The sequence below is a fragment of the Martes martes genome (assembly GCF_963455335.1).
Source record: "Martes martes genome assembly, chromosome: 1".
NCBI lineage: Eukaryota > Metazoa > Chordata > Mammalia > Carnivora > Mustelidae > Martes > Martes martes.
In genome coordinates this window covers 59,302,198-59,329,359 of record NC_137888.1, presented here as the reverse complement: position 1 = coordinate 59,329,359, position 27,162 = coordinate 59,302,198, and the positions used below count along the sequence as shown (strand labels likewise).

Here is a 27,162-nt window from a genome sequence, read left to right as displayed (position 1 = left end):
GCTAACCACTTGGCCCTTGCCCAAGTTAACCTCTTTCCTTGGCCAAACTAGGATGTGAACTCAAGCCATTCTGGCTCCAAAGCCTCGGCAGTTTACAGTACAACCTCCCAGTTCCTTGCTTCTAAACAACCCCAACCTAGCAACCAACCAAATGAATAAAAATCACCTTATTCCATCTCACCAATTACACTGCCAATCTCTGGATCAGGAGCCCCTCCTACCTTACCTGATCAGTTACCTTTCAGAGGTTCTTCAGCACCCCCTTTCTGAACCAGAAGAGCTGAGAAAAGATCTCAATATTTTTTGCACAGTAGTGTTAGTTCAGAACACTGGGAAAATTCCTTGGGTTCCAATATTTTCTTCCATACTGCACACAACCTGATAGTAACTGTGTTTGTGATATTAAAATTTATTGCATGGCCATATTAGCCACTTGAGGACTATACTGTTTATAATAGTGTGGGATAAAGAGTATATTTTGTCTTGACATCAGTTTACCTTTGGTTGTGGCTTAAACCCTTTGTTTACAGACCGGCATTACCATAATGGTTACCATATTTGTTACCATAATTGTTTACTGTAATTGTTTCTTATTCACTTTATAATAAACTTATAAGTAGATTTATTAGGTCTTACAAGTTCTTTATTAGAATATATATATCCTGTTAATGTTCAGTTACAGTATGTTAGACATAAATGTATTTGGAAAAGAGAAGAATAAAGGATAGAAAATGATCTCATGAAATTTTTAGTGGTAGGAAGCAGAAAAGAAAACTATGAGATTGAAACCATTGAGAAGTACTTGACCTACCACTGCTGCCTTTGAAGGGGGCCATGAGCCACGTGGCCTCTGGAAACAGAACAACTCCTGGCCTACAGTCAACAAGAAAACAGAGACTTTGGTCCTACAAGCACATGGAACTGAATTCTGCCAATAATCTAAATAAGCCTCGAAACAGATTTTTCCCCAGAGCCGGCAGAAATGAAAGTAGCTCTGCCAACACGTTGTTTTGACCTTGTGAAACTCAAGAGAACCCACGGAGTGTGCCTGGATTTTTGACCCAAAAATGTGTGAGAGAAGAAATGGGTGTTATCTTAGGTTGTGAAATTTGTATGCTGGCAGTAGAAAATAAAGCAATACCTGTTTATAGACTGAGGTGTTACTGAAATTTGCAGACGAACAGTTATCTCTCAGTTCTTAACTGATCAACAGCCACAGGATATCCATTTACTTTGGTTGGCAAACCCAGAGCCTGCTCTGATCCGCTTATTTAGGGCCTGCGACATGGCAACTGAGAGAATAGTTTATTTTCTTTCTGATAGTTTACATGTTGATTTTTATCAAGGAAACCCTTAGCTATAGTTGCTCTCCAGTCAGGACTTTCAGACCATCCTTGTTCTGGTCAGCCCCGTATCTGGATCAGTGGTTTAGAAAAGCTTATTCTGAGACTATATTCCAAGAGAATTGTCAATTTCTTCTTCCTAGATTGTAAAGTATTTAAGGTCAAGGGCTCACTGTTGCTCTTTTTTGTGTCTTCGGCAATGCCTAGTGTAATACCATTTGATATAAGTGGGCTCAGTAGTTTTGAGAATTGAGTTGGTAAATGTACATTATACAGAACCTTTAAAGGGAGGGAAAATATGGCATTTAGGTATGTTTGTAGCTCCCTAAAGACCGTTACCCACAGGGTGGGATAATGTGCAACCATGCTGCAGTAACTGATATTAGCTTGCAATATTGATCTTTAAAAATTATTTCATTGTTACAATTATTTAATTAAAAATTTAATTAAAAAGCAAGTCTGTATATCCAAACCGGAAGGAAAAGGAAATATCCTGGATGATAGAATTTTGATTTTAAAGGATCTTGCTACTTAAGATTTTTCTATCATTTGATTCCTACACACTTCCCAATCCCAGTGGACATTTATTTTACAATCAGGTGAGAGGAAGGAAGGAAGGAAGGAAGAGAGCGAGGAAGAAAGAAGAAAGGGAGAACATTAAGGGAAAACACACACACACACACACACACACTTTTTAAATGGTAAAACATCATTTTGGTAACCCAGAAAAATGGCCCCAAAGTGCTAAACAAAATTTAGTAACATAAGTGTCATTTTAGGACCTATGTTTCCTGATAATAGCTTTTAAGAAAAACATTTGGACCCTGCACGATTGTCCCCCAGATCAAGGCAGGGCATCATCATGATGTCACTGCAAGAAAGCAAATGGAATGACCCCCAAGATACAGATGAAAGGAGGTGGTGTTCACACTGCCCTCTCCACCAACCATGTAGTGTGTATTCCATCTGCTTTTGGCATACTAGCCTTTCTTCACAGACCAGGAAAGGAAAATAATGCACTAGTTCAATTAATTCTCATAGCAGTCTTGTAAGTTGTTTTTACTTCACTCCTGTTTACAACTGAATTCATGGAAAGCTTATGTGGCAAAATTGAGACTCAAACCTGAATCAAACCACAGATCTGAGTCAAATAGAACTGCTGTTCTATTCTGCTTGCCAGTCCTGCAGTAGAAGGAGGTGGAGGATATGCGGTGTTTAGCATAGAGAAGCCAAGACTTACTTTTTTAATTGTGTGAGTAACTGTTGTGTATTTGTTGAGAATAATAGTTGTATATTATAACATCTCAAACTCTCCTGTTTTTTAAAAATTATTTTTATTAACATATAATGTATTATTTGCCCCAGGGGTACAGGTCTGTGAACCATCAGTCTTACACAATTCAGCACTCACCATAGCACATACCTTCCCCAATGTCCATAACCCAACCACCCTATCCCTCACCCCACCCCCAGCAACCCTCAGTTTGTTTCATGAGATTAAGAGTCTCTTATGGTTTGTTTCCATCCCGATCCCATCTTGTTTCATTTTTTCCTTCCCTTCCCCCCCAAAACCCCTGCCATGCCTCTCAAATTCCTCTTATCAGAGAGATCATATGATAATTGTCTTTCTCTGATTGACTTATTTCGCTCAGCATAATACCCTCTAGTTCCATCCATGTCGTTGCACATGGCAAGATTTCATTTCTTTTGATGGCTGCATCGTATTCCATTGTATATATATACCACATCTTGATCCATTCATCTATTGATGGACATCTAGGTTCTTTCCATAGTTTGGCTATTGTGGACTTTGCTGCTATAAATATTCAGATGTACAGGCCCTTTTGGATCACTATATTTGTATCTTTAGGGTAAATACCCACTAGTGCAATTGGTGGAGAAGCCAAGACTTATAAGGAGGATATAGCAGGTGCTTTCAAAGACAAAGAGCTGCAATAGAGGGAGGACAGGGAAAATCTGTGTCACTTCCCTCCTTAAAACCTTTCAGTGGCTTTCAGTTGCCATAGAAATAAGTTGTAAACTCCCTAGCAAAAGCTTAGAGATGGTTCTATCATCTGCTACTGGCCTCCTCTTCACAGCCTGTTTCACTTTCATACTCATAACAGACTGCTTTCAGCCCTTCACAGACACAGCACTCTCTCAAGTTCCCTTTGCCTAATACATTCTGTCCGTTCTAGGCCTGGCCAACCTCTACTCATCACCCTTGTCTCCAACACCTCTTCCTGAACTTGAGGATATGGGTTAGTCATCTTGCTAGACATGCCCACAGGACCCTATTCTTTCCTTTTTGTAGCACTTATTATATTTTAATTGATCATTTAATACCTATCTTTCTGAACAAACTCCACAAAGTTAGGAATCACGTTTCTAGTTCAGTACCATAATTTAGTGTCTACCATAAGACTTGATAACATAGCAGGTACTCTGTACAAATATTTAAAAATTGAAATTAAGTAGTAACACCAGAGGAGTTAAATGATGGAGTGATGAGAAGAGGAAATGGAGGGGATGAACCAAAGTAAGGATGGGAGGAGATTAACTTTAATGACGGAATATTTGAGAAAAGATGGACTGGAATGGCATTTCACTGCAGACTTTTGGAAAATCAGAGGGCATCACAGTAAGTTGGCCTAGAAAAAGGGACTGTCTGACTATATTCTGCCATTCTGCAGAGGTCTCTCCTGGTGGCTATACCTCCTGCCAGTGAAGTCACTTGGATACTATGCAAACATACAATTATCAACACCCATGGTGTTTGGTGCTTGTAGAATTTGTTAGGGGAAAGATATCTGTAAATGATTTTTTTTCACAGCTGTTCCCTTTCTCATCTCAATTTTGTGCTTATAGAGGAAATGAAGGAACCAGGGGATCAGGATACTGATGGGAGGAGATTAGATAAATCAAAGAGTGATGGGAAGCGGTCTCCGAGCTCCTTGAAGTCTGCGTCAAGATGTAAGTAAAGATTATAATATACACCTAGATTTTTATTACTAAATTTAGGAAAAATCACTTTTAAAGAGCATTTAAGTTTGTGCAACAGAGATGGTTTACTTGTTTAACTCTGTTACTAAATTCTAAGTTTGTTAAGAGCAGAGACTGTGTTTTAACCATTTAATCTCCAGTTCCTGGCCCATAGATGTTACTGTCATCTCTATGTTGATAATGACCTCTTTGCAAATCTGGTCTTGCTCTCTCTTGTGAAGTCTGCAGTCTTTAATGAACTTTTCTAATACAGTATAGTAGAAAGAATTGGGCTCTAGGTTTGAGACCTGGGTCTACCACTTAGAGATCTGTTTGATCTGGGGTAGATTATTACACCTCTTTGAGCCTCAATATACTCACCCATTAAGATGATAATTGTGAGTTGTTTGAGGATTAAATTGGATAACATGTGGAAGAATATACTGCAAATAGAACAGAAATATCCTGATACCAAAACCAGACAGATGCTACAAAAAAAGAAAACTACAGGCCAATATCCCTGATGAACATAAATGCAAAAATCCTCAACAGCATGTTTGCAAAACACAGTCAATAATGGTGAAAGAATCATTCACCATGATCAAGTGGGATTTATTCTCAGGATATGAGGATGGTTCACTATTTGCAAATCAATCAATGTGATTTGATTGATTTAAGAAAACAAAGGATAAAAATCATAAGAATATGTTAATAGATGCAGGAAAAGAATTTGACATCTAAAATCCAACATCCATTTACAATAAAAACTCTGAACGCAGTGTGTTTAGAGAGAACATACCTTGACATAATATGGGCCATATATGAAAAACCCATGGCTTAAAAACAGAAAAACAGAGTTTTTCCTCTAAGATCAGGAACAGGATGAGGATGTCCACTCTTGCCGTTTTTGTTCAACATAGCACTGGAAGTCCTAGCCACAGCAATCAGACAAGAAAAAGAAATAAAAGGCATCCATATTGTTAAGAAAGAAATCAAACTGTCACTATTCACAGGTAACATGATACTATACATAGAAAACCCTAAGGACTCCACAAAAAAATATTAGAAATAAAAAATGAATTCAGTAAAGTTGCAGGATGCACAATTAATACCCAGAAATCAGTTGTTTTTCTCTACACTGTTAACAAAGTAGCAGAAAATGAAATTTAGAAAATAATCCCATTTACAATTACACCAAAAAGAATAAAATACCTAGGAATAAACTAAGAAGGTGAAAGACTTATACTCTGAAAACTATAGAACATTGATTAAAGAAATTGAAGAAAATACAAACAGATGGAAAATTTCTAATGAATTCAATTTCTTTACTAAACAGAAAGTTGTTTATTTTTTCTTTTGTAAGTTTTGTAACTTTGTATGTTTCATAGAATTTATACATTTATTTTAAATTATAAAATTTGTTGGTATAACTCTAGGATGTATTTTCATTCCTGATGTTGGAGATTTGTATTGTCTCTCTCTTTGTTCTTGATTGGTCTAGCTAGGAGTTTCTCCATTTGGCCAATCTTGTCAAAGAATAGGATTTTGGTTTTGCTCATTTTCTCTATTGTTTATTTGCTTTTTATTTAATTGATCCTTGCTTTCATTTTTGTTATTTCTATTATTTCTTTTTATTTTCTTTTTGCTTTTTCTAGATTCTTGAGGTAGAGCTTTAGGTGTTTGAGTTTTGACTTTTCTTCTAAGTGTACAAAACTAGAAATTTCCCTCTAAGCATTGCCTTAGTTGCATCCCACAAATTTTGACATGTTATATTTTAATTATCAGTTAGTTTGAAATATTTTTAAGTTTCCTTGTTGATTTCTCCTTGACCCATACATTATTTTTAAATGTTCTTTGATTTCCAAATATTTGTAGATTTTCCAGATATCTTACCACAGTTTTTTAAAAATTTGCTTCTGTTGTGATAAAAAAAAATTAGCTACTTTGGAAATAAGGAAATGTTTAATTCAGAATGTAGGAATTATTAAAACAAATTACTTTTAATAGTTGCTGTGAGAGAGGATGCCACAGATGAAACATTTGTTGAAGGGGGAGAATCATATTTAGAGGATGATGATTATGATACGGAACATTTGGAAGGAAGTTCAAGTTCATTTCACTATGACTATGTGGATAACATTGGAGGTAAGTAAGTATTGTTAGTTTTCTCACAGTAAAAGTAACTGTTTTAAAGACAAATTTCCCAAACCGAACAGTTACAAATTCATAGAAATAAAAACTTGCGGGGTGTGTCGGGTGATAAAAGGAAAAGCTTGGAACATACTTTAGCAGGGTGATTTAGAGGCTTTGGAACTGTATATTACATTTTTGAGGATCACATACCAAACTCTCATACTTGGTTTTCTGGAAACTAGGATGTACTAAGGACTGTTCTACCCCAGATTAGTGAATTCTCACTCTGACTTGGAACTGATGAGCAGTTGCTCTTTGAGACTGCAGAAACCATGACCAGAGCTCTGTGGTCACCCTGATGCACACAGGCATGTCGGCTCTTCCTCCCATGCTCATGGGGGGTGGCATCCCACGTTCAGGCCACTGGTGGTACTTACTGCTGGAGTATTACGGGCTGGGTACCTGCTGCCTGTCTTTGTGAAATGCAATTTTAGGATTCACCAGACGCTCTTCTTAGTTAAAATCTTTTAATTTTTTAGACTCTCAGTATGTGGAAGCCCTTGCTCCAGCCTCAGAAGAGGTGGAGGAAGAAGTTAAGAAGAAAATCTCAGAGAACTTCTTCTATGACTATACAGAACTTGTTTCGATGCCTTTTGTGACTCCAGATTCGAACATACCACTGGATCTTCTCACACTTGTGTATCCACTCCAGTTACATGTGTATAGTTTTTGGATTTCAACTTCTTAGGTCAGGGGTCGGCAAACTAGCTCACGGACCAAATCTGGCCTCTGGTCTGTTTTCGTGAATAAAGTTTTATTGGAAAACAGAAATTCTCATTCATTTACATTTTGTCTGTGGCTGCCATCACACTACAAGGGCAGAATTAAGTGCTTATAACAGAGGCCACCTGGCTCAAAAAGCCTAGAATGTTTACTCTCTGGCCCTTTCCAGAAAAAGTTTGCCAATCCCTGTCTTAGGTGATTCTAAGAAGCTTGGCCCTTAGAGAAGTTGAGATAGAAATACATGATCTTAATTTAATCAAGCTTTTGTTGATGCCAAATAGCCATAAAGAGAAATGATGCTTTTCTGCTTGTTCTTTCATGAGACATGATGTGCAGGAGACCAGAAGGCCTCTTATCCTGGTTTCCCACCTCTACCAGCCTGGCATCCCTTTCTCAATGCCTAGCAAGTTAAACTCATCAATTTCTTAAAACAATGATGCCACTGGGAGGCGGGGGTACTGACACACTATCAGATGAATATCAGAGAAGACAACCCTGAGGAAGAAGGGTCCAAAATAACAAGTTTTAATTGGTCTGCAGAATAAGAGTCCATGAAAAAATTTAAAGGTGGGGATAATCAACAAGAGGATTTAAGGTTACTGTCACTGTACAACATTAGGTTTGTCAGGTGGAGTTGGGAGAAGATTTCCGTTCATGCTCTTGCTGGCAGTTTAGCATGCTTACCTTTAGATGGGTGCTGGTGAGGACCACATGGCCTAGACCACTGACTGGCCTCTTATACAAGGTGTGCTTAAAGAGGAGGGCTGTGTACTTCCTAACTCAATTTTGCTTTTTACATAAAGATAGAACATGTTATTATCACTTTCTATTTCAATCCCAGGTGTAACTAAAACTAATTCACCCTGGATCTTATAACTTGGGAGTTTTCTCTCCTGAGGACTTTTTTGCATATGTGGTCTTTGGACAAGTTGCTGATAAAAGTTATGCTGTTGCCTTTCTTTTAGCCTATTTGTTTCTAATGAGGTGGTTTATCAGTGTCACCTGGAAGCTTTTCCTGAAATACACATGGTCTGATACCTTTTCTGGACCTACTGCATTATATCTGTGGGGAGAGGGACTTGGGCACTTGTAGTCTGAAAAACCTTCCAGGTACTTTTTTTTTGTTTTAAGATTTTATTTATTTGTTTGTCAGAGGGAGAGAGAGAGAGAGAGAGAGAGAGAGACTGAGCACAAGCAGGGGGAGAAGCAGGCAGAGCAGGCAGAGCAGGCAAAGGGAGAAGCAGGCCCCTGGCCAAGCAAGGAGCCCCATGTGGGGCTCGATCTCAGGACTCCGGGATCATGACCTGAGCCAAAGGCAGTGGATTAACCAACTCAGCCACCCAGGCATCCCTTCCCAGGTACTTTTGATGGTCTGGTTCTCTCCCAGCCCCCAATACTGGGGACTTGCTGCTCCAGGATACAGGGATCTCTGTATTAAAGAGATATGCCTAGATTCCAAATAATAAGAATCAGAGTGACGGTGACGTTTGACTTGAGGTGTGAATTCCTTCTATTCATGATGGATGAGCGGCTCTATAAGCTATAGACTTTTTGTGAACACTTTCAACACCAGGGAAGTCAAAAAGTAGCTTGTCCCATTTTTGGAAAGGTTACATTATTAGCTGTTCCAGACCTTGAGTCAAAAGCTGACCCTCTGGACTATCCTTCATTAGACAGTTCTACTCTCCGAGAATGAGAAGCTCCAAGAAGTCAGCTGTCATGTATCCAATACATACTCTTTTGTACTGCAGTAATTGTATTGAGTCTACTTCAGTTTTAAAGTTTGTGTTTTATAAATCAATCAATAAATATGTCATTTATTAAATATCACCTAAACCATAGCATAATTTATATAAGATGTAATTAAATACAATTTTATTTTATTTTTTTAAAGATTATATTTATTTATTTGTCAGAGAGAGCAAGCACAAGCTGGGGGAGCAGTAGGCAGAGGGAGAAGCAGGCTCCCCGCTGAGCGAGGAGCCTGATGCAGGACTCAGTCAGTCCCCATCCTAGGACCCTGGGATGATGACCTGAGCCGAAGGCAGCCGCTCAACTGACTGAACCACCTAGGAGTCCCTTAAATGTAATTTTAAAGTGAGGGTGCTAGATGCCCATGAACAAACAATGAAGGCCCTGGTTCTCTGATAGGAAGTTAAGAAGGTGCAAGCCAGAGGAGAGGATGGGATGAAACGGAAAGAAGTTGAAGCTATAGCAGAACACAATTGAACATCTTCAAAGCTCTGGTTAGTGGCTGCCACTGTCTGCTGGGGTTAGAAGAGAAGAATTGGACTCTAGTTATACATTAATTAACTAATTCACCCAACGAACATTTACTGAATGCGTGAGGCTCAAGACACTGCACTCAGCAGTCTGGGAAATAGAGATGACCTGTGAGAAGAAGCAGGTTGTGATTTGAAAGGGGAGAGTTTGGGAAGTAACAGTCTTACCCATTCTGCATTGGAGAGCAGCAGCAAGTAAAAGGGAGTCTCCCCCCGACCCCGAAATTAGGGATGATAATATCAGATAAATGATCACATGTCTGATTCCCAGCTGCCATCCATGTCAGTGAGGAGATGGTAGCCTACTTCTACTCTCATGGCTATAGACATAGCTTTAAGCCCTCCAAAGTGTTACACTGGTACCTGGGAACAGAGAAAGGAGAGAAGGAAGGAAAGGAGAAAATAGCAGTTTGGGGAAAGGGAAAGGCGGGTAGGTGAAGCCTCCTGCCCCATACCAGGCTCTCTGAAGATAAAGAGCCTGTGGTTCCTGCTCTTATTTGTAAGGAGGCCTCAGATAGTTTCCATGAGGACTGAATAGCTTCAAGAAGATCTTTGGATCACACATTCATTTGCTCTTTATATAAGATTCAATTTTAGGTGTTTATATCTTTATTAAATTGATAAAATTCAGTTTTCTTGAAATGTTTTCTGAAATGTTCTCTTTTTCAATTTAATTCTTAGGCATTGAGCTAGGTATAGTTACATATAGTTAGTTGTAATTTGTATATACTTCACAATTCAAATTGCATTAAGATTTTCTCTTTTTTACAATTATAGATACTCTTGTTAAAAATTCTACATAGTTTCTTTCCCTAAAAATATTCACTTACAAATAAGGGTAATCCCCTAAAATCAGAATTTATTTTTTAAAGAAGGGCTCAAAAAATAAAGATTTCTCCAATGATCCTTTAGCTTCTGTGTTCACCAGTGAGTTCTTAGAAAATATGAATCCATCTACTTAAGTTTCACTATGTATTATATTTCTTTTGCAAACTACATTTTTTATAGATTAGTCTCATTTACTTAATACATTTATATCTTGGGTTATATTAATTTGAACTTGAATGTAGTAACAATGTACATTTAAAAGATGTTTTATAAAAACTTAGGTTATTTTAACCTCTATTTTGGATTAGTTCAGATTTACTCTATAGGATAAATTTGTACACACACACTCATCTACACACCTATACATACTAATGAGCTCAGGAAATGTTAGCATATTGATAATACATGCTTATATACTAAATATTATTTAGTTCATTTTCATAATTTGCTCATGTGAATTTAATTTCAATTACATTTATGTGGATTTATTATATTAGTCACATTATCACTGGTTTGTCAGAACTTCGAAACATTCTGTCAGAATTTTAAACATCTCGAAGAGGCCTATATAATACTTTTCTTTTATAAAATGAATCTGCTTTCAGGATCTCCCTACAAAAATTAAAATATCGACTAAATCAGAGTATAAGAATTTTCACTTCATTAAAAAACAAAGTTGCATTGGTAATAAATAAAAACTGAGTTTCAAAGTATAATGCAACTACTTCAACACCGACCCTTTGCCTAATGGCACAGCTTTTAAAAATACATTTATTTCATTACGTTTCCTGTCTCTAGGATGCTTACTTTGTTACACTCCTTTTCCTTAACAACTTTCCCTCAGTCATTGCTTTGGTTATGACTGCGGAAAGCGGGCCAACCTACAACTTCTGGACAGCAATACTGTGATCTACATAGCTGGGAACCAGCTGATCTTTCTGAATTTGAAAACCAAGGAACAGATGTACCTGCGAAGTAGCAGTGGTAGAGGAATTGGTGTCATTGGGGTATGCTGTTGGTGACTTTGGGAAAAAAAAAAATCTATCTTTTTGTATCTGTTTCTTCTTGGACCAACCCAGCTGTTAGGTACCAATAGCATAGGCAGTATTGTGGGATTAAGGCATTTTCAATTTGACGATTACAGCCACTCCATTCACTGACATGGTCTCTGTGCAGTACTACAACATTATGTTAATGATATGATCATCTTATTTTGCAGATAAGGAAACTGGAGCTGATAGAGGTTAAGTGGCTTCCAACAGTCCTGCAGCTTTTTCATAATGAACACTTTGTTCCCATTCTGCAAAAATACTCAGATGAATAGCACAAATGATAATTCAAAGCATAAAGAGATAAGTGCCAGATAAGATGTAGGTATAAAGTCGAACATTAGGAGATCAAGTATACATTGACATTCAGTAATTTTTGAGCAGTTGACAAAAAGATTTGCATGTGATTTGGAGGCTGTGTCTTCCTTCTTGGGTGCTTGTCTCCATCAGTCACCTTCTTTCTTGTATCTTTGGCCTCCTTCTTTTCATCCTCAGCATAAAAGCACACTAAACCAGCTGGTCTTCATAAAACCAACTTATGTCTTCATAAAAGCACTTCTAAACCAACCATGCCTTCTCTTTACTTGCTGGCATTTCCCTCCATAGCCAAGTTTATCTTTTCCCCTCCCACCTCACTGAAATTGCCTTTACTAAAGTGACCAATGGCCCGCTGAGTAGCCAAATCCGAAGAATACCTTTTTAGCTGTCTCTTATTTGAGCACTTTATAGCACTTGGCCCCATACCTGAGTTTTTCAACCTTGACTGTTTTTCTACTCTGTGATCGTTAAAAGTAGGTGTCCTTAGATCTGCTCTCACCAATAACAACCCGAGAAACACCTCTTGGTGCCTTTAGAGTCATGAGAGGGGCCCCTGTTCAGAGTAGGCTGTGTGAGACAGGGAAAGGAGGAGAAACACACAGGATTTGGGGCACATACAAGCAGCACTTCCATAGTAGATGCTCAAAGTTTTTAGAAGGATCATGGTCTAAATAGAAGTCTGCCCTGCTCTTGCCCTGCCTGTCAGGTGTGAGCAGCCCAGATAGAACTTGGAGGTGCAGGGCCCACATCACCACGCCCTGCAGAGGTGGAGGGCTTCCCACAGAAAGCCTTGTGCAGATCCAATGGAGAGACTGGGCCAAGCTAGCAGGGGGTAGTGGGAAATACTTTTGATTAAATTAGATGGGACCTGGTAGGGCATTTAGAAAGGGAGGTGAGTGGAGAGGTTTTGAAGATTCTTGCTATGAGAAGTGAAGCAGGGACATGAATGGGAATGCAGAAGGTAAAGAAATTCCGAGATCCACAAATAGAACTTAGAGTGGCTATCGAAACAGGACCTGGTGAGAGGGAAGAGTGAGGAGAGTCTCATGATTATTTCTTTCTTGATCATTGATCTGTACATAGCACATGTGCATGGTAAAGTCCCTGCCCCCAGCAAGAATTAATGAACTAATTAGGATTATTGTTTTAAGATTTTATTGATTTGAGAGAGAGAGAGAACAGAAGTGGGGGAGGAAGGTGGCAGGGGTGGGGAGAGGGACAAGCAGACTCCCCACTGAGTGTGGAGCCTGATGTGGGGCTCAATCCCAGAACCCCAGAGCTCTGAGATCATGACCTGAGCCAAAGTCAGATGCTCAACTGACCGAACCACCCAGGCACCCCAACAAGAATTTATTATATTACATTGTGTGTCCAACAATACTCAGAATATGCAGAATTTAAATGACAAAAGGTTCATGACCTCTCTGAATTCAAAGAGGTTAAAATCCATCTAAAGAGACAAGACTCATATTAAAAAGCAAAAAACCAAAAATCTAGATCCATGCAAGTACGTGATACCGTGGCACCAGCTGTGTGCAAATATTCACAGGCCCAACTTGAGGGTCCTGAGTTCTGTGGAGGGAAGTCAGTCAGGGGTCACCCTGAAGTGTCATGTACCCTGAGGTCCACAACACCTGCAGAGTGCTGAGAAACAGGTAACTAGCACTTCTTTTTTTCTCCCATTATGTAGTTTTGAAATTTCTATTTTGTTGTACAATAATTTGGTCTAAGGTCAGTAGGTGAGGTGTTCTGTGGTCAAGAATGGCAGTCCTTATCATCCTCCTGGACTCTGGGCAGTTGGATATCCATGTGTGCTGGGGCTATCAGAGCCTGGGTAGTGGCAAGGGCCTTTCCTCAACTGTCCTCATCACTTCATTTTCCCCTGAAACAGTTAACCATTTGTGGATGAGAAGTGTTCTTGCAAAGCAGTGAGAAACCTGTGAGAAGTGGGTTCTGGGGACATATCAATTATCTTTCAGAAAAGATAGAGTGAATCTGTGTGTTGAATATAAAGTAAATAACTCATTAATTCCATGCCTCCACTAAAAATAAAACATCAAGCCCAACCCCACAGATTTTCTGATCTGAGGGCTGCAACTTTTTCACTTACTATAGGCCAGACCTAAGGGGTAAGATTTGCCTGAATTCCCTTTCAGATTTCTGTGACCACATATCCTACCCAATATTGTTCTGTAAATGGGCATCTAGAAAGATGTAGTTGTAATCTGCTTCCCCCTAAGTCCTTCGTAACTCCAATTTTTTAGTTCCACTTTTTTCTTGGCTTCCAACACCTGGCTTGAATTCTACCTCTGACATTTGCCAGCTGTATGACTTCAAGCTACTTAGCCTCGCTGTGCCTATTTCCTCATCAAAATGGTGGGAATGATATTGGTAGCCAAACTCACAAGGTTGATGTAAAATTTAAGGGAATTAATTCACATAAAATGCACACAGTGTTTGGGACACATAATAAGCACGCAATAAGTGTTCTCTCACTGAGTGTGTATCCTATAAACCCAAGCCTTGTTTCGAGCTGATGTGATGGGTATTTACTTGAATGGAAGAGGTGTCAGCAGGAAGACCTTATTAGAGGTCTTATGGCCCCATGGGTGGGGAGAAGAAAAAGCTACAGTGTTATCTTGGGTACCAAAACCTTTAGCGCAACCCATATCCTCTGAGGAAAGCTCCTCTTCCACAGGTTTAAAATCAGGAGTTGCAAAATGGTAATTGAAAATAGAATTTTATAAAGCACAATATGTGTCTTAAATAGTTGATTTTTGTAAGAGTCTATTTTTATTTTTAAAATATCCATTGACTCTTCCTGAACATTGGCTTACCAATGAACAAAAATACCAGGAATAAACATATAATTCTGTAAGATTTATACTGCTATCACTTGAAATGCTGACACAAATAGTTTACTTGGGGCATATTTACTCTATTTTCCTCTGCGTCTGGCTTGGAAATATTATATCTTTCTCAATTCTAGTAAGTTTATATACATCTGCAGTGAATTTGTCCAAGGTGCATTTTAAAAAACTGAGCTGTAAACTACTCTAGAAACATGGATTTTTCTGTACAAAAAGCTAGTCTGATTTATATATCGAGGGTAAACAATTCATCTAACTTAGTTGTTCTCAAAGAGTGGTCCCAGGGCTGGCAGCAGCAACATCACCTGGAACTTGTTAGTGATAGAAATGCAAATTTTGGGGCCCCAGCCCTGATACACTGAATCAGAACCTCTGCTGGTAGGGCTTGCCTTCAGTGCCTTAATAAGCCCTCCTGTGGTTCTGATGTGTGCTAATGATTGAGAACCATTGTTCTAGCTCTTCTGATGGCAATTAAAAAAATTGTAGGGGTAGAGATGGCTCTATTAACAAAAGTAAAACTTAAAATGAGCATTCCCTTAGGTTTCATTTCATTTTTTTTATTTTTAAAGATTTTATCTATTTACTTGGCAGAGATCACAAGTAGGCAGACAGGCAGACAGAGAGAGGGGGAAGCAGGCTCTCAGGACCCTGGGATCATGACCTGAGCCGAAGGCAAAGGCTTTAACCCACTGAGCCACCTAGGCACCCTAGGTTTCATTTTTTTTTCCCCCCTAGGTTTCATTTTAAATCACATCCATCACCACGTACTTATCAGATGCCCATTTTTTAGTTTTCTATTGAAGGGGATCCTAATAAATTATAAAATCACATATGCTAAATACTACATTAATAGGACTATAAGAAAATTCTCCTTTTACTATTTAAGTGAAATTTTACTCTTTATAGGTACATCCTGATAAAACTTACTTCACAGTAGCTGAAAAAGGAGTTTTCCCAAAGATTATCATCTATGAGTATCCTTCTTTGAAGCCCTACAGAATCCTTCAAGGTGAGCTCAGTACATCCTCTAAAATATCCATGTTCAAGGTTAACAACATTCAGGGTCTTCCAGAGACACTTTATTTAAAGGAATTGTCTTAGGTACTTGTGGGGGCTAGCAGGTCTGAAGGTTGCAGGGCAGGCTGGTAGGCTGGACAATCTTTATTTTTTTTTTTAAAGATTTTATTTATTTATTTGACAGAGAGAGAGAGAGAAAGAGTGAGCACAAGCAGGGGGAGCAGGAGGGGAGTAGTAGGCTTCCTGCCAAGCAGGGAGCCCGATGTGGGGCTTGATACCAGGACTCTGGGATGAATGATCTGAGCTGAAGGCAGCTGTTTAACTGACAGCCACTCAGGCACCCATAGGCTGGACATTCTTGGGCTGGGTTGATGCTACATGTTCAGGTAGAATTTCATCTTCCTCAGGGAGATCTCAGTTTTGCTTTTAAGGACTTTCATCTGATTGAATAAGGTCCACCAGGATTAAAATAACCACAAATGAAATTAATCACCACAGTTCTCTTATAAATTTTGTTCTCCATATAATTACTTTTAGTAGTTAGTTTTTTAAATGGACTACTTTTCAGAGCAGTTTAAGATTTGCAATAAAATTGAGAGGAAGGTTCAGCGATATCCCATAGCCCTCTTCCCCCACATATGCATAACATTCCCCATTATTAACATCACTTACCGGGTACATTTTTACTGAGGACTAGTCTCTGTTAGTGCATTATAGTCACCCAGAGTCCACAGTGTCCCCTGGGGTTTACTCTTGGTGTTGTATTCTATGGGTTTAGACAAATGTCTAATGATGTATATCCATTCTTATAATCTCCTACAATGTATTTTCACTGTCCTAAGAATTCTCTGTGCTCTGCCTATTCATGACTGTCCCCACTGGCAACCACTGATCTTTTTATTGTCCCCACAGTTTTGCCTTTTCCAGAATGTCATATAGTTGGAATCATACAGTGTGTAGCCTTCTCAGATAGGCTTCTTTCACTTAGAAATATGAATTGAAGTTTCCTCTCTGTCTTTTCATGGCTTGATCACCGATTTCTTTTTAGTGTTGAATAGTATTCCATTGTCTGGAAGTACCACTATTTATTCATTCGCATATTGAGGGCATCGTAGTTGTTTCCAAATCTTGGCAATTATGAATAAAGCTGCAATAAACATCTGAGTACAGGCTTTTGTGTGAACATACATTTTCAACTACTTTGGGTATATACCAAAGAGCACAATTACTGGAGCCTATGGTAAGGGTCTGCTTAGTTTTGTAAGAAACTGCCAAAGTGTCTTCCAAGGTGGCTGTACCACTTTGCATTCCCACCAGCGGTGAGTGAGAGTTTCTGCTGCTCCACAACCTCACCAGCATTCAGTGTTGTCAATGATTTGGATTTTGACCATTCTAAATAGGTGTATTAGTGGTAGCTCCGTTTTTTTAAAATTTGTGTTTCCCTGATGACAGGATGTGGAGCGTCTTTTTATATGTTTATGTGTTATCTGCATATATTTGGTGAGGTTGTCTGTTAAGGTTTTTGGCGCATTTTGTAATCAAGTTGTTAATTTCTCATTATTGAGTGTTAAGAGTTCTTTGTATATTTTGGGGAACAGTCCTTTTTCACAGATACGTTTTGCAAATATTTTCTATATTATGTCATTTTCTTGATATTGCCCTTCTCAGAGGAACTTTTCATTTAATGAAGTTTGGCTTATCAGTGATTGGTTTCATGGATCCTGTCTGTCTTTGGTGTGAAATCTAAAAAGGCATCACCAACACCTGAGGTCATCTAGGTTTTCTTCTACATTATCTTCTAGGACTTTTACGTTTTTACATTTTATATTTAGACCTATGATCCATTTTGAATTAATTTTTTGTGAAAGGTGTAAGGTCTGTGTTTACATTATTTTATTTTTTGCTTGTTTATTTGTTGCTTATGGATGTCCCGCTATTCCAGTGCCATTTGTTGAAGGGACTGTCTTTGTTCTGTTATATTGCCTTCTTCCAAAAATCAATTGACTATATTTCTCTTGGTCTATATTTGGGTTTTCTTTTCTGTTGCATTGATCTACTCTTTCCCCAATGTCACACTGTCTTGATTACTGTAGCTTTATAGGAATTTTTGAAGTCAGGTATTACCAGTCCAACTTTGTTCTTTTCACTTAATATTATGTTGACTATTCTGGGTCTTTTGCCTGTCTGTATGAACTTTAAAATCAGTTTGTTGATATCCACAAAATAATAATCCGATTGTTTTTATACATTGTTAGATTCAATTTGCTAATATTTTATTGAGTATTTTTACATCACTGTTCATGAAAGATACCGTTTTATAGTTTTCTTTTCTTGAACAAACTCTTATTTGTTATGTAAATTAAGAACATCAAAAGTTTTTTATTGTATTTTCACTTACTCCTTCTTCAGTTCTCTTCATCTCTTTATGTATATCTGAGTTTCTGACCTATGTTATTTGCCTTCTGTTTAGAAAACTTCTTTTTAACATTTCTGGCGAAGCAGGTCTCCTGGCAACAAATCCCTTCAATGTTTGTCTGAGAAAGTCTTTATCTGTCACTTTTTAAGAATAATTGCACAGTCTTTATCTGTCACTTTTGAAGATTAATTGCACAGGGTACAGAATTCTAGGTTGGTGGGGTTTTTTCCTTCCTTTCCTTTAAATATTTCAGTCCATTCTTCTTGCTTGTATGGTTTCTGAGAAGTTGGATATAATTCTTCATTCTTCTATAGTAAGGTTTTTCTCCCCTTTGGCTTTTTTTTAGGAGTTCTTTATCTTCATTTTCTGTAGTTTTCTGGGCATTATTCTAGTTGGTATTCTCTGAGCTTCCTGGATCTGTGGTTTGGTGTCTGATATTAATTTGCAGGAAATTCTCAGTCCTTACTTTTTCAAATATTTCTTCTGTTCCTTTCTTTTTTTCTTTGCCTTCTACATACATTACATTTTTGTAGTTGTTCCATAGTTCTTAGATATTCTTTTCCGTTTTTATCAGTCTTTGTTCTCTTTGCTCTTCAGTTTTCAGAAGATTCTCTTGATCTGTTTTGTAGTTCAGAGATTATTTCCTCAGCTGTGTCCATTTTTTTAAGGAGTCCACCAAAGACATTTTTCATTTCTGTTATAATGTTTTTTATCTCTACCATTTCCTTTTGGTACCTTCTTAAGATTTCCATTTCTCTGCTTACATTGCCCATTGGTTCTTGCATATTGTCTACTTTACTCATTAGAGTCCTTAGCATATTAATTATAGTTCTTTTAAATTCCCAGTCTGATAATTCCAACACTGTGCCATATCGGGTTCTGATGCTTGTTCTGTCTCTTTGTAATTTTTTCTTGATAGTCAGACATGGTGTAGTTGGGACAAATAATTGCTGTAAATAGGCTTTTTATAACTTGGTGGTAAGGTGTAGGAGGAAGGGAAGTGCTCTTTAGTTCTCCGATTAGGTCTCAAATTTTTAGTGAGTCTCTGCCTCTGAACTGAACTTCACAAATGTTTCTGAGTTGTTTTCTCCCCCTTTGGTGGGAAAGGATGCTTATGATGAGGGAACAGAAGGCAAGCCAAGGACAAAGCAGAAGCTTATACCCCACAAATCTCCGCTCCCCCATGGGATATATGACATTCCTTCGACATCCCTGGCTGCCTTAAAGCTAAGGAAAGGAAAACAAATAGTTAACTTATAGAAAGCACAATCCTGCAAGACATGAGTCTCTGTTTACAAATGCCTTGGCAATCTACAAGAATAAAGCATTTCTATCAATAACCTAGTTTCCAGAAGGAAATGTAGGTACAATTAAATGACCTTGCAACCTGTAGCCATCGAAGCAGCAGAGTGTATGTTCCTCCAGGAAGCTCCCAACTATCTTAATGTTGATTTCTACTAGAAGGAAAAACAACAGTAATTTGACAATGGCAAAGCCTCTGGTATCTTGTAGGTCTTCTTTAGCATATGAAAGTTCTTTTGAAAACCTCCCTTTTCCTTACTCCCTGAGCCCCATTGTATATAATCAGCCATCCTTCACAATGCTGGTGCAGCAGCACTTTCTGCCCATGGGTCCTGTTCTGTGCTTTAATAAAAGCACCATTTTGCACCAAAGACATCTCAACCATTCTTCATCACCGGCTCTGGACACCACCCACCGAACCTCACCTGTATTCCAAAACCACATCAATTAGAGGGGGTTAGAGTTCCTTCCCCAGGTTAGTTAGGCTCTGGTTAATTAGTTTCTCCTGAGGACAGGCTTTATTAAGAAGAATGGAGTGTTCTGGTGTGTTTCAAAATGGTTCCTTTTCTCCCTCTCCCTGCTGAAAGCTGGAAGTGTTTTTCTCGTATTTACTGTGGGAACCTGGTCAAGCTCCTGGGGATACATCTCACAATATTGTTGGGGCCCACCTATGACTGGGTCCTCCTGGAGTTTTTAATTCTCAGACTTGTCCACACTGAGCCCCCAGCAATTCTTCAGTTAAAACATAAGGTTGTATTACCCTGACACTGATTCTCTCTGCTGTTTGGATGTTCCTGCTGTGGTAAGTTGCAAATGCATCTCACCCACCAGTCTCTCCTGTCCTGGGAGCAGCCATTTTCCCCATGTCCTTCCCTCACTTATGAATCCACAAAGAATTGTTGATTTTTTACTGTGTTCAGATTTTTTATTTGTTGTTAGGATAAAATGGTGACTTTCAGGCTCCTTTCATGCATAACCAGAAATCTGAAGTCCTCAGTTTATTTGACGAATTTTTCAGTGGCAAATTTCTAATTACAGATTGAGCTCTTTCTGCCATCTAACATGATTTTGTACCCCCCTCCCCCACTTCATAAAAGTGAGTGTGTTCTCATGCACTTTCTTCACTTTCTCCCCTCCTGTTATGTAATTCGTTCTAAAGCCAAGGGTGGTGCATGATTTTTGGATCCTTTCTTTGGGAATTCTTGGCATTCTTTCATCAATACTTATCACCAAGGGTGCTCACTTGCTCTCTTGCCCTCCTTTTTTCTTTTAAATAATATACTTTTGAAAATGAAATGAACATTGCCTTTGTTCATTAGACTCTCATTCATACTTTCAGATGGGACTGAGCTGGGCTATGCTTATGTGGATTTTGACAACAGTGGTACCTTGCTAGCCTCTGTTGGCAGCAGCCCTGATTACACACTGACCATCTGGAATTGGAAAGAAGAACAGCCCATACTGAGGACAAAAGCTTTTTCCCAGGAAGTTTTTAAGGTTACTTTCAATCCTGAAGATGATGAGCAGCTTACTACATCAGGATCAGGCCACATCAAGTAGGTTGTGTGACTGGTACAGGTGCTGGTACATTATCATTAAGGATATTGTCTGAGAGGATCAGCCAGCTGGAGACATTTGTGCTGATGTTAACATTAGGATAATTTTTAAATGTGTTCTCTTCAAAACTAATGGTAGTGCTGCTTTTCTAATTGGATATGGGACTTTTATGACTGAAACCAGTATAGCTAAGAAGAATTTAGCCTGCTGCCTTCTTACAGTCTTTACCACCTAAAAGAGTTTGTATAATGCTTATTAACATGGCATATTGAGTTTTCAGATCCACTTTTAAATCTGTGGGAGCAATATTGGTGTTTTTAAAAATTTTATTCATTTATTTGACAGAGAGAGAGATCACAAGTAGGCACAGAGGCAGGCAGAGAGAGAGGGGGAAGCAGGCTCCTAGCTGAGCAGAGAGCCCGATGCAGGGCTGGATCCCAGGATGCTGAGATCATGACCTGAGCTGAAGGCAGAGGCTTAATCCACTCAGCCACCCAGGTGCCCCTGTGCAATATTGTATGATGGCTAAGTCATTTTGACATCCTAACACAGGACCTTCTGTACTAAATTTTAACAGAGCCTACTCTTGATCTCACGGCTCTGGCTCTAAACTCCATTTTCTTTTTCACTCTTTCATACTCTGCTCTCTTTTCCAGGATGGAATGATTTTGTCTTTTTCTGTCTTCATTCTACCCTGTCTTATGCATTTATTTAACAACCTTCTATCACCACCTTCGAGCTGCTCAATACTAGATTTCCAGTGTCCTTTTTAAGAAAGACATTTTTATCCGAAGTAGCTCTTATTCCAATTTAAACCTGGCTCTCTTCTTATTTATTCATTGGAGATATAGATTAATTGAACAGATTTTAAGATGGAAATTTGGGGGAATTCTCAAGTAATCTGCTAGCTATAGGCTAAAAATTTCTCTTTACATTTTCCCATCATTTATGCATATTTTCTTTGCATTGTATCTTTGGAGAGAGAAATCAAATAATTCCATGTGTGAAGTGCTATAGAAGAAACAGAGTATATGGAAATGTATGATCAGGGGACCTGTCATAGCCATGGAGAAGGATGTTGGATATTTAAGCTTTTGGCTTCATATTATTGGCTTGTTGATACCATCCATTATCTATTTTATATTTAGTTGGCAGGCCAGATTCTTTTTCTATATGTTCTTCATCATCTGTTCACTTGCTTAGACTATTAATAAGAAATGTTAGTAATAGGGGCACCTCAGTAGCTCAGTGGGTTAAAGCCTCTGCCTTCGGCTCAGGTCATGATCTCAGGGTCCTGGGATTGAGCCCCGCATCAGGCTCTCTGCTCAGCAGGGAGCCTGCCTCCCCCTCTCTCTCTGCCTGTCTCTCTGCCTACTTGTGATCTCTGTCAAATAAATAAATAAAATCTTAAAAAAAAAAAAGAAAAAGAAATGTTAGTAATAACCAACATTTATTCATCGCTTTTATGTATAAGCCACTGTTCTAAGAGTTTTTCAACAAGTTTATGAGGTAGGTGCTATTAGTAGTCTCATTTTATATATGAGAGAATGAGAGTACAGTGTTATGAAGAAATGACTCTTAAAAAATCGCTTCTCGGCCTTTTGGCTAAGATCAAGTGAAGAAATGACTCTTAAACTACACAAGTAAGTCAGAAATTTTTTGAAAACTTTTGCATCTTCTAAAATGGTATTGTTCAATAGGACAACTTTCTACCAAGATGGAAATGTTCTATGTTGTCCAATCTAATAGACACTAGCTACGTTTTTGTTATTGAGTACTTGAAACTGGCTAGTCTGACTGAAACATGGAGTTTTAAATTTGGTTTAGTGTTAATTATGTTAAATCTAAATTGAAATAGTCAAACTTGGCTAGGGTCAGTCGTATAGAACAGCAGGACTCTAAGATAAAGTATCCACAAAGGCAGGGAATTTGTCTATTTTGCTCAATTCTGAATTTATATTGCCTAGAACTTTGTCTGACAGGTTGTTGATACTTAATACATATTAGTTAATGAATGAGCAAATGAAATAATATATGTGACTCTGAAACATGTAAATGCTTGGGGAGAATAAACATAGATAAAGCCTCTTTGAGGTACATTCAGTCTCTTTCTTGTTTGTAGGTTCTGGGAAATGGCTCTAACATTCACTGGTCTCAAGCTTCAGGGCTCATTGGGTCGATTTGGCAAAACAGCCACTACTGATATAGAAGGTTACATGCAGCTCCCAGATGGGAAAGTGAGTACAGCCACTATTCCACAATAATAAAATCATGTTTTCAAAATGAAAATATATGAAAGCCCATTAGACATTCTAAAAAGCCCTGCCAATGTTATTAATGATGGACACTATCATTGTAAATATAATGAATGTTTAATTTTGGCTCTTCAGATTATCAGTTTTAGTTAATATAGTTCTAGGGAATTGTCATAATCCATATGTAAATATCCTTTCTTGGTTTTGTTTACTAATTATTATGCATGTCTATATAAAGTATGTAAGCATTTTAATATATTAACATAGTGATACATTGTTATTCATCATCATGGAGTTGCAGTGTTTATAATGTTTATCTGTCCCTCCTCTTTTGTCATGATGCTCTGAGAGGACTTACTGGCTCAAAGGTTGTATACAGTCTTGTGGATTTTTCTTTCATTGTCAGATTATTATTTAGGAATATTGAGCCACTTCACAGTGGCACCTAGAGATGCATGCCAACTTTAATCTGGTAGTTTATTCTATAACATTGTTAGTTTATTTTCTCTCCTCCTTTTGTAAAAATTTGTGGGCATATTGTTATAGAATCAATTCTCCATTGATATTGTATTTGGCTTCCTGTTAGGATGAGTTATATAGTATTATTTGTGAACATCTCCGTTAAAAGTAAATGCTAGCATACAAATATTACTTTGAGGAACCAAAGGGACTGGTCATCTACCTAGTAGATATTCTCAATTTGGAATCATGTTGTATGGGAGGAAATCAAAAGCCTTGGATGCTAGTTAAATAAATAAATATATATCCAAAGCTATAAAATGATCACAAATAATTTTAGTTTCAAATTCTGAATAATGCAAGAAATTAAAGTAAGATAGAGATTGTTAAAAACAGCCCACAAAGGGTGCCTGGGTGGTTCAGTCAGTTAAGCGTCTGACTCTTGGTTTTTGCTCATGCCATGATCTCAGGGGCCTGGGATCCAGCCTCAGGTAGAGCCCCGTGCTCAATGGGGAGTCTGCTGGAGATTATCTCCCTCTCCCTCTGCTTCTGCCCTGCTCTCTCTCGCTCTCAAATAAATAAAATCTTAAACAAACAAAAAAACCAAAAGCAAAACATGCTGTAAGATATATCTTTAAAAGTTTCAGTAGTGTTTGTGTTGTATGTAAAGGAGAAAAGAAGCCATTTAAAATGAGAGACACAAAAGGAAATATTTAGAGTTAGGAATAGTATCCTATATTTGGAAGGCTACTCAGGAAAGAGCATTCATGTTGGTGAAGAGTGGGAAATTAGGTTGAGAAGTATAGTTGGGTCCTATGTATAAGTAGGTTAATAGCCAGGCAGAACTATCATACATTGGACGAGTAGAGTTGCAAATGAAGTTCTATATCGATCTGGCCACAAAATGCCAAATGAATTGAGGGAAGGGAAATCTGGAGTCAAGGGGATGAGCCAACAAGGAAGATGTCACTTCCATTTCATTTTTCAGGACAAATGGAAAAAGAAAGCTAAGCATGCCTGACCTTTCAGAAGGGAATGCCAGCCAGGCATGGGTGGTTTCTGATGGTTTGTTACTGGACAGAAGAAAGCAAATCTAAATAATGACTATTGAAAGTGAGCTGAGGTTTGGTGATAAGTCAAACAAGCAGAATGGATAAGATGAGTGGACTGGGGAGGTAGAAAAGACTGAGTAAATTAGTCTAGGTGAAAGGGACCTGGGGGGCCGATGAGGAGCAGGCAGGCAAGAACTAGATCTGAGCTTCCCAAGGGGGTTTCATGGAACATTAGTCTGCACAGAAGCTGCGTGAAAATGACTTTCTTGGTCAGATTCCTTTGTATCTAGAAATTCCTCTCAGTGATTTCTAGTGAACACTTCCATGTTAAAGTCCCCAAAGAGTCCTAGAGAAAAGAAACTTGTTTGATTTTGTTTATCCAAGCATATGTCTTTGGAAGTAGTGTTAGGACAGGAACTTTTGAGTGAAGTTTCCTCATTTAAAATCCTGACTGCTATGGGTATTTTGTGCAAGCCACTTAACTGTTCTGTTCAGTTTTCTCCTTTGTAAAATGGGAATAGTAATTTTTAGGGCTCCTAAAAATTGGCCTGTCTTTTCTGGGAAAATAAATAACCAACCTGCATAACTGTATGTGGTACCCCCAATAAATGTACCTAGTTCATATGGGTTTTTAGGATTAAATAACTTAATGTATATAAAATGCTCAAACAGTACTTGGCACAGAGTCAATACTTAGTTAGTACGACTTATTATCTAATACAAGTTAAACATCCTAAGAACTAGTATTTGGTGGCACACACTTGGGGAAGTGCTAGATAAAATGGATAAATAGGAGCTGGTTTCAAATGATTATTCTTTTTGAATATTTTGAAATTTTGAAATTGGATATTATTTGAAATTGATTGGATTTGAAATTGGATATTCTTATGCTATAATATTAGATATTATTATGCTATAATATGCTGCGTTCAGTAATGGCCTCACAATTTTTGAAACACCTTATAACATTTAATATTATCACTCTTCAAAACTAGAATTTACAGGGCGCCTGGGTGGCTCAGTGGGTTAAGCCTCTGCCTTCAGCTCAGGTCATGATCTCAGGGTCCTGGGATCGAGCCCCGCATCAGGCTCTGTGCTCAGCGGGGAACCTGCTTCCCTCTCTCTCTGCCTGCCTCTCTGCCTACTTGTGATCTCTCTCTCTGTCAAATAAATAAATAAAATCTTAAAAAAAAAACTTAAAAAAAACCACTAGAATTTATGATGGAATATAACTGAGCCATCAGAAAGGATGAATACCCTCCACTTGCATCGACATGGATGGAACTGGAGGGTATTATGCTAAGTGAAATATGTCAAGGAGAGAAAGATAATTATTACATGGTTTCAGTCATATGTGGAACATAAGGAATAGTGTGAAGGGCCACAGGGAGAGAAAACTGAATGGGGGGAAATCAGAGAGGGAGACAAACCATGAGAGACTCTGGACTCTGGGAAACAAGCTGAGGGTTACAGAAAGGAGGGGGGTGGGGGGATAGGGTAACTGGGCGGTGGGTATTAAGGAGGGCATGTGTGATAAGCACTGGGTATTACATGCAACTAATGAATTGTTGAACACTACATCAAAAACTAATGATGTATTATATGTTGGCTAATTGAACATAATAAAAAAATATAAGGGAGTTGGGGGAAATTGGAGGGGGAGATGAACCATGAGAGACTATGGACTCTGAAAAACAATCTGAGGGTTCTGGAGGGGTGGGGGTGGGAGGTTGGGTGAGCCTGGTGGTGGGTATTATGGAGGACACATATTGCATGGAGCATTGGGTGTGGCGCATAAACAATGAATTCTGGAACACTGAAAAGAAATTAAAAAAATAAAAATAAATAAAAATAAAAAACAAAACAGAAGAAGAAAAAATAGAATCTTGTCTATCAAGGGTTTAAACACGTCTCTAATTTTTGACCCAGTGATTCTACTCCTGGATTATGCCCCTAAGAGATATACAAAGAAAGCTATTATAGATATGTTTGAGAAATTACTAGCAATGCACAGCCTAATTACAATGATGTAAAACCACCCATAATGCTAGGAAGAAATACATCCAAATGTGATTAGTTGTTGTTTCCAAAGTGGCGAATTTTCATATTTATAGTTTCCTATTTTTCTCTACTTTTTTTTAACTTTCATAATCAAGAGAGATAAGCTATAAAAATAATTCTCACCTGCCTTTTGAGAGCTAAATATCCATGTATGTATGTTTTTAATGCACATTCCTTCCTTTCCGCATACCTGCCAGGTGCTCTCAGGATCAGAGTGGGGCAACATGCTGTTGTGGGAAGGCGGCCTCATCAAGGTTGAGCTCTGTCGAGCTGCAAGGAAGTCTTGTCATCAGGGTCCCATTAACCAGATAATGCTGGATGAGGGCGAAGTTATCACCATTGGGGCAGATGGATGTATTAGGGTAAGTTTTCTTGGCACTAGATCAGTAGCACCCACATCAAAGCCTTCCAGATCACCCTGTTAGTTTGATCAGATTCTTCTTTCCCACAAAGGT

The 27,162-nt window shown here is 38.3% G+C and overlaps 1 protein-coding gene across 1 annotated transcript in view; it reads left to right on the top strand.

Moving 5' to 3' along the window:
* Positions 1-27,162, top strand: part of CFAP44 (cilia and flagella associated protein 44) — a 167,528-nt gene that overhangs the window by 3,331 nt on the left and 137,035 nt on the right. The window contains exons 2-9 of the mRNA XM_080822400.1: positions 4,212-4,316; positions 6,333-6,470; positions 6,998-7,157; positions 11,196-11,358; positions 15,495-15,597; positions 20,663-20,879; positions 23,003-23,117; positions 26,905-27,069. Of these exons, the coding sequence (XP_080678526.1) occupies positions 4,217-4,316; positions 6,333-6,470; positions 6,998-7,157; positions 11,196-11,358; positions 15,495-15,597; positions 20,663-20,879; positions 23,003-23,117; positions 26,905-27,069 (1,161 nt within the window). The 5' untranslated portion in view covers positions 4,212-4,216. The remainder of the gene's footprint in view (positions 1-4,211; positions 4,317-6,332; positions 6,471-6,997; positions 7,158-11,195; positions 11,359-15,494; positions 15,598-20,662; positions 20,880-23,002; positions 23,118-26,904; positions 27,070-27,162) is intronic.